An 8,344-nucleotide genomic window follows, 5' to 3' on the forward strand; every position below is an offset into this window, starting at 1 on the left:
CTTCACAGTAGCTTTATGTGGTTATTTCATTCATCTCCTCATGGACTTAAGTGATTACATTAAAATTATGACCACTTATGTATATTTTGAATCCATTATCCTATAAACTCCATAGATTTAGGAACAATGTTCATTTGTTTCCACTCAAGAAGCTCACTCTAAAACAAGGCTCCTGGAGTCCAAATGGGTTTACCATAAACACACTTGATGACAAGCTGTATTTTGGACTTTTATAAACCATAAGGTAAGAAAAGACAGTTTTCCCCAAGTCTTAAGTAACTAGCCAGTAATTTGGGTAGGATACATTGACTTCTAAGGCTCCTAGAGATAAAACATGTTATGATTATGTGGGCACTCATTGAACAATTGTCTGTTATCAGAAATCGTGCACAACATAACAATCAAAAATATAACTCACAGCACTTTATATGTACAAAAGTATTGAAAAGTACAGAAACTTTATTTACCTAACCAGTAGATTGTGACTTTCAGCAAAAGCTTCTCAAGCATCCTTACTAAATTCAATTTGGGCAAAAAGGTGGAACAAGTATTTCTTTAAAATTTGGGCAAATGGGCTAGGCAAAATCATGCCTGTAATCCTAGCACTCTGAGACCCTGAGGCAAGTAGATCACCTGATCTCAGGAGTGCAAGACCGACCTGAGAAAAAGCAACACTCTGTCTCTACTAAAAATAGAAAAACTGGCCAGGCATGGTGGCAGGCACCTGTAGTCCCAGCTACTGAGAAGGCTGAGGCAATAGGATCTCTTGAGCCCAAGAGTTAGAGGCTTCTTGAGCTATTATGTCATGGCCCTCTACCCAAGGTGACAGTGAGACTCTGTATCAAAAAATAACTAAAATAACATAAAACAGAACTTAAATTAATCAACAATAAAAGAACAAACTACCCCATTTCTTTGTGGGCAAGAGACTTGAACAGAAATTTCTCTGAAGATGACAAGCGAATGGCCAATAAACACACACAAAAAATGCTCGTCATCTTTAATCATCAGAGAAATGCAAATCAAAACCACTATAAGATATCACCTAACTCCAGTAATATCAGCCCACATCACAAAATCCCAAAACTGCAGAGAGAAGGGAACACTTCTATTCTACTTGGGGGATTGCAAACTAATATGGTCTTTTTGGAAAGAAGTATGGAGAATTCTCAAGGAACTAGAAGTTGACCTACCATTTGATCCTCCATTTCCATTACTAGGTATCTACCCAGATGAACAAAAATCACTTCACAACAAAGACATTTGCACTAGAATGTTTATTGCAGTCCAATTCATAATAGCCAAGTTGTGGAAGCAGCCCAAATGCTCATCAAACCATGAACAGATTAACAAATTGTGGTATATGTATACAATGAAATACTATGTAGCCATAAAAAATATGGAGACTTTACATCTTTTATGCTTACCTGGATGGAGCTGGAACATACTCTTCTTAGTAAAGTATCTCAAGAATGGGAAAGAAACTATCCAATGTACTCAATACTACTACAAAACCAATAATCACTTACACATTCATACAAATGATAAAACACAAATATAGTCCAAAAAGAAAGAGGAGAGAGTGAATGGAGGGAGACTATTTGGGAGGATCTCACCTAATGTACAATGCAAGGGTGCAGGATGCATTTCAAAACAACTAAGAGTAAATTATAAATATCTTACCACAAAAAATAAGTAAGTGAGGTGACGGTTATATTAATCAGTTTAATTTAAGCATTTCACGTTGTATATCAAATCATCACATGGTACCCCAGAAATGAGGTACCCCATATGGGTACCCCATAAATGTATACAATTATGATTTAATAAAAATTAAGTCAAAAATAAAATAAGTAAGTAAATAAATAAATACAATTTGAGCAAACAGTTCCTTAAAATTCTTAGGACATTTGTACAATAATTTGGCCATGACATTATAATCTCACCTAGAAAACTGATACATTTCCTCAGTGAAGTTCTCTCCTTTTGGTCCTTTCATTTCCAAATCAAAAGGTAAAGCCATACTGATTGAAATAAGATACATGTAGAAGTAGGTAACCTTTCTAGAACTCTAAGAGGATGAGGTGACCCTGGTTTGGGTTCCCATTTCTTCACAGGGAGTGGTGACACATCACCGGGCTACAGACCCAAAGATGCCTGGTACTCACCATGTACAGGAGTCAGACACATCAGATTGAGCTACACGGATCTACTTGCAGTGCAGAAACCAACAGCTCTATACTAAAAGCCTCCACTCAATTATAACATTTCTTCACACATTCTTTAATGTGCCATTGCCAGGCTTTAGAAGGCACTGTCATATGCACAACCAAGCTCCAACCTCTTAAAATTCAAGTAATCCTCTAAATATCTATAAGAAAAATGAATCATGAGAAAATACATGCTTAACCCAGTCCAAGAGGAGCTCTTTCAGTTATGAAATGTATTAGAGAGGAGTACAAGTGTCTTTATTGCCTAAATAGGCCAGTGAATAAGGTCATGTGTCATGGAGTCCAACTCAGATCTGTCTTCAGTCTCTGTGATTCAAGAGAATTGTGTCAAGGCCTCCCCAAAAATCTCAGTGCGTACACCTAAGAATTTCATTCCAGTCATGACATTAACCATGAAATCTCACATTATTTTTACAGATTCCTATTAATGAGAGCAAGACGTGAGTGCAGAAATTATAGCACTGAATTTTAACATTTTAATACCAAGGATACAGTGGGAAAAAATATTTTATCAAAATGATAAAAAATGAAATTAATACAGTAAAAGTTTTTTTGAAAATAATTATACAGTGAGGTGTCATGGGGAAGCAGAATTAAATGGTGTGTGGGTTTGAACTGTAATATTGCTATGCTACAGAGAAAAGATCACATGCAGGGCTCAGTGAACCCACATTCATCAACAGATGGATGAATGGATAAAGGGATCCCCAAGCATTTGCAAGTGTCCTAGAATCTTGGAAAACCATGCAAATAGTACGTCCTTTGATTTTTTCCCCCCCAATTTCCTTTCTAGATAATTTAGACACTGCAAAACTTGCCCTTAGCAACAGTCCTGTGGATGGCATCTTTTACCTCCTTGTTTCTCAAGCTGTAGATAAGTGGGTTCAACATAGGAATAACTGCTGTGTAAAACACAGACACCACCTTATTGAGGTCCAGGGAGAAACTTGCACTGGGACGTACGTAGATAAAGAAAAGTGTCCCATACAGGATGGAGACAGCTGTCAGGTGAGAAGAGCAGGTGGAAAAGGCTTTGCGCCTCCCATCAGCAGAGCGAATCCTCAGGATAGCTGTGAGAATGTAGATGTAGGAGACCAGGATAGTCAGACCACTGAAGACTCCCACAGCTCCAGCCACGATGAAAACTACCAACTTATTGAGCCTCGTATCAGCACACACGAGGGAGAGCAGGGGGGACATATCACAGAAAAAATGATTGATCACATTAGGACCACAGAAAGGGAGACGGAATGCATTTGTTGTATGAGTCATGGTGTTCATGAACCCAATGACATAGGGACCCACCACCAGCTGTATACAGAGTCTCTGGGACATGGCAACTGAGTACAATAACGGATTACAGATGGCCACATAGCGGTCGTAGGCCATGGACGCCAAGAGAAAACACTCTGCTGCTACAAAGAACCCAAAAAACCACTGCTGCAAAGCACAACCCAGGAAAGAGATGGCTTTCCTCTTCACAAAGAAGTCAGTGAGCATCTTGGGACTCACGACTGAGGAGAAGCAAATATCCACAAATGACAGGTGACTGAGGAAGAAGTACATGGGTGTATGAAGGCGGGAGTCAATCCGGATGAGAATAATCATGCCCAAGTTTCCAGTTAGATTGATGATGTAGAAACTCAGAAAGAGGAGGAAAAGGAAGACCTGCAACTGGGGGTTGTAACTCAAGCCTGTGAAAATGAACTCAGTGACTCGTGTGTAGTTTTCATTGGCCATTGACTTTTTCTGGTTTCTACTAGAAAAAGAGCAAAGGATTCACAAAAGATGTGGTAGACATGTCTTTAAAAACAAGACACATCAAAAACATGCCAAGAATTGGATGAGAGTTAAGCATGATGTGAGTTAGCTACATCACCCATCCATGGAAACAAAATTAAGACAATACATCAAGGCAGAAGAGCAGACCTGAAGCTATGACATTTTAAGACACATGGAAATACATCTGTACAGAGATGTGAAAATGGAAGCATACAAGAGAGTAGCAGATTGTTCAAGGTCCCACAACTAGTTTTGGCAGACCTGGTTCCCAGAATAGATGCCTAGTAATTTCTACTTCAGAGAAGCTTACCTGAGTCCACCAGGTGATAGGGGAGAGTGGAAGTGGGGCAAGCTGGAGTCACTCTCCACCATCTCTGACTCTGGGAAAGTTACTTATCTTAATCTATTAAATGGTAGTAATAATAATAACAATAATACTCATCTTGCAAATGTTACAAGGATTAAAGGAGAATGCATGAAAAACAAATATAATAGTAGAGACTTATTGAACATCTAGCTAAGTGCTCAAAAATTATTTCTCATATTTTATATTAATCTCTCTAGAAGACCTGAACAGAAATTATTATTATTATTTATTTTTATAAGAGGAACATTGACCCCAATTCACATTCATAAGACTAGTAACTGGCAGAGGTGGGCTTTTGAAGAGGTGTATCAAATTTCAAACATAGTCTTCATCCAAAAAAATAGATATACTTCCTTTTTAGCACTACTGAAGTGATCCCTGAGTCTTCACCATTCCTTTGATCTCAGAGAGATCTAAAAGAAAAGAAAAAATCTGGTGACAAACTCAAATCCTATATCTTCAATCTATCCTACTGTCACCCATGATAAATAAGGGTGGTCTTGGTCAAGTCAGCTAATCTCTCTGATTCTTACCACCCTAATTCAGGAAAAAACTTGTGCCTTTCAATCTTGAGAATTGTCATCCACTTAAAAGGAGAGAATCAAGTGTTTAGGAAACTTCCCATACTTGACCTTCAAAAATTTTTTTTAGCCCAAGAATATTGGAGTCCAACATAATACTTAGACTAGGCACCTTTTCTTCATTTGTCTAACATGAGATTTACTATTTGACTTTAACATGGCCTCCTCTAAGGACAATAATGTACATTTTACATTTTCCCTTTTGTGTTAGGGAAATTAAAAAGACAAATGGGGGGAGCAGCCTAAGTCTTCACCCATCACACTTACCTCCTGTTTAAACATCTTCAAGAATCTAACTATTCCAGAATTGCTCCGATTTCAGTCTTCCATTTGACAGGTGTCCAAGTCTCCTCATCACTTCCTTATCAATCTTGTTTCCACAAGTACTCAAGCCTCCTCTCCTTCTGGAAACATTTTGGTTTCTCAGTTTTTTTGCTTTTCATTTAGTCAGTACTTAGAATAGAATAGAATGTGCCAGATAAATTAAACCACACCAAGTAGGAGACTCAGTTGGTGCTTGTGTTCAGAATACTAGGATACAAGCAACTAACTCATGATTTCCTTCTCTTAGCATGGAAATCAGCCAGGCCATTTAGGCATGGATGTGAGCTACATGCAGGGCTATCTTTTTCCTTAATTATGCCAGTAAAGCATCTCTGTCCAAATTTATAATTACATGATTGTAGTTTGATGCAGTTGTACAACTTTGACTTATGTCTACAAAAATTAACTTTTCTTAGTCCTTGATGGATAATCCCTCATGATAAAAATGATGTTAATCATGACATAAACAAAATACATTTTCTATTATAATTCCACTTACTCTACCTTCTCTTGAACTTGTTAAAAATCAGGTAGAATGAAAATCAGAAAACTATTTAAAAGTTCTCAACTTACTTTCTGATAGGTCTTTTCTTCTTTAAAGATGACAAAAAACAAACAAACAAAAAAAACGCCTAAGGTAAAACTGAGCCAAGTATCTCAGACTTTATCCCTGCTTTCTCACATGGCTACCCTCCTACGGAGAATAGGTCAGAATATACTATAGTCATTTGATTTTATTCTTTATCTTCCTCCAAAACATATGTAGAAGACTTCACTAGAAAACACAATCAGGGTCTTTGTCAATTAGACAGAAGTTCCCTAAACTAGTTGCATCACTTTTTCTTCCTGCTGTTATTGAAGACACTCTCTCCCCAAAGTGTAACATATCTTGGGAATGAAGCTGTTAGGGGAAAGTACAATTAAAGTTGTGCTTCATATCCTAAATAAATCCAATGAGATCTGTTTCTTGATGATTTTGTGTTTTGTTTTTAACTGAGCGAGGCGGCTCCCTTCTCCCTAGTTCCAAGATAAACCAGGAAACTCCAAAGTATCTCTTGTGAATTGAAGTTCTGCAGGAGAGAATGAGCATTAGAGAAACTTAGATAGACATACTCTTGTTCCCCTGAGGAACAAAAACAAAACATGTGGAAAATAAATTTTCCTTAGACACAGCATTTACCACATGTTGCTGAAGAAATTAATTTGCCTGAGATATAAAGGGTTTATAAGCAGGGCTGAATAAGAGCAATTTCTGATGAAGTATTAACTGCTCATTAAACTTCAGCAGATTATATCCAAATTATTACAGTATGGTAAAGAAAAAACATTTATTGTTGCCAAGAAATGAATAAACACTAATTCAACAAAACACTTTAGAATTAAATTTTACATCCAAGATAATCAGTATTAGCCTGATAAAAGAGAGTCAAAATCCAATCCTAAATTTTGTTTCTAGAAGACTGTAAGCCTTCAGCATACAGGGCAGGGTCCTCACCCTAGAGGATTTTATTTGCTTTGTTTTTAATTTTTTAATATGCTGTGATATTCTTTAAAGCATTTTTGTATTAGTTTTTAAATTCTAGTCATAACTCTGTTGACTTTATACATGAAAAACTATTTTATTTCTCCCCTGAAAACCCTTCATGCCTTTTTCCCACTTTTTAATGAGATTGTTTGATTTTTTCTTACTGATTTGCTTGAGTTCTTCGTAGATTCTACTTATCAGCTGTTTATCAGATATGTAGCATGCAAATATTTTCCCGTGCCATAGGTTATCTATTTACTCTTTTGACTATGTCCTTGGCTGTGCAGAAACTTTTTAATTTGATCAGGTCCCATTTGTTTATTTTAGTTGTTGCTGGGATTGTCCTTGGGATCTTCTTCATAAATTCCCTCCCTAGGCTGATATCCGTAAGTTTTTCCAACATTTTCTTCCAGAATTATTATAGTTTAATTTCTTAGGTTTGAGACCTTTATCCATAATGAATTAATTTTTGTGGGTAGTGAGAATTGCAGGTCCTGATTCAGTCTTTGGTATGTGGCTACCCAGATTTCCTTGCACCATTTGTTGCATAGGAATTCTTTTCCCCGTTATATGTTTTTGTCTGCTCTATCAAAGATAAAGGGGAATATGAGAATGGTTTCATTTCTGATTTCTCAATTCTGATCTATTGGTCGATGTTTCTGTTTTTGTGCCAATACAATGCTGTTTTGTTCACTACAGCCTTGTAGTATAGCTTGAAGTCTGGTAAAGTGATGCCTCCTGATTTGTTTTTATTACATAAGGTTGCATTGGCTATTCAGGGGCTTTTCTGGGTCGACATGATGTAGAGCTGTTTTTTCTAGATCTGGAAAAATTATACGTGAATTTTGGTAGGTATTACATTGACTCTGTAACTCACATTAGGTAATATAGCCATTTTGACAATGTTGAAAACTACAGACCAAGAAAGCATTTTAGGGACTTGAGCATCCCTTCTGCCTTGATTATTCTGACTTACACTAAAAATTCACATAATATCTGTTATTGAATCCATATTCCATGTTTTTCAAATAATTATTTTTCATTTCATATTTTAATGTTGCTTTCCTTTCCTTTTGCATTTTACAGGACTTTTTCAAATCTATACTATCAGACATGAATCTGATCTTCTAAGTGTCAGTTTTCTTTTTTGAAGATTCCTATCTATGTGACTTGTAATTCTTCTTTTGCATGATAGTTCTCTTAAAGTGCTGAGACACTCTTCATTTCATTTTTTTCAATATGTCCTCTTCTCTTCTGCAAGATTCTGCCACTTCTTCATGGAGACAAATACATCGGAGATCCTCCTGGAATCTATCTGTTCCTGTTTACTGTCCTTCTAACAGTTGGTTAAAGCTCTTTCCTTTGAAAAACAGATTAACGTTTGTTCCATGAGCATATTTGTATTTTCTAATCGTCTTAGGTTTTTTTTTAATATCGAACACTTCACGAATTTGCATGTCATCCTTGCACAAGGGCCATGCTAATCTTCTCTGTATCATTCCAATTTTAGAATATGTGCTGCTGAAGCAAGCAC

At 36.7% G+C, this 8,344-nt stretch overlaps 1 protein-coding gene and 1 non-coding gene across 2 annotated transcripts; both read right to left on the reverse strand.

Annotated features, from left to right (window-relative positions):
* Positions 1-3,029: 3,029 nt before the first annotated feature.
* Positions 3,030-3,971, reverse strand: LOC100956361 (olfactory receptor 1009-like). The gene has a single exon (XM_012813151.1). The coding sequence runs from the start codon at positions 3,969-3,971 to the stop codon at positions 3,030-3,032; it is 942 nt and encodes a 313-aa protein (XP_012668605.1).
* A 4,266-nt stretch (positions 3,972-8,237) lies between these two features.
* Positions 8,238-8,344, reverse strand: LOC111722409. The gene has a single exon (XR_002771221.1). It is a non-coding gene; the product is annotated as a U6 spliceosomal RNA (small nuclear RNA).

The sequence above is a fragment of the Otolemur garnettii genome, unplaced genomic scaffold (genome assembly GCF_000181295.1).
Source record: "Otolemur garnettii isolate 467f Iridium unplaced genomic scaffold, OtoGar3 scaffold00247, whole genome shotgun sequence".
In the NCBI taxonomy this organism is placed as follows: Eukaryota; Metazoa; Chordata; class Mammalia; order Primates; family Galagidae; genus Otolemur; species Otolemur garnettii.

Bases quoted from the DNA above. Each gene is read 5' to 3' on its own strand.
- LOC100956361 (XM_012813151.1), bottom strand. From the start codon at position 3,971: ATGGCCAATGAAAACTACACACGAGTCACTGAGTTCATTTTCACAGGC.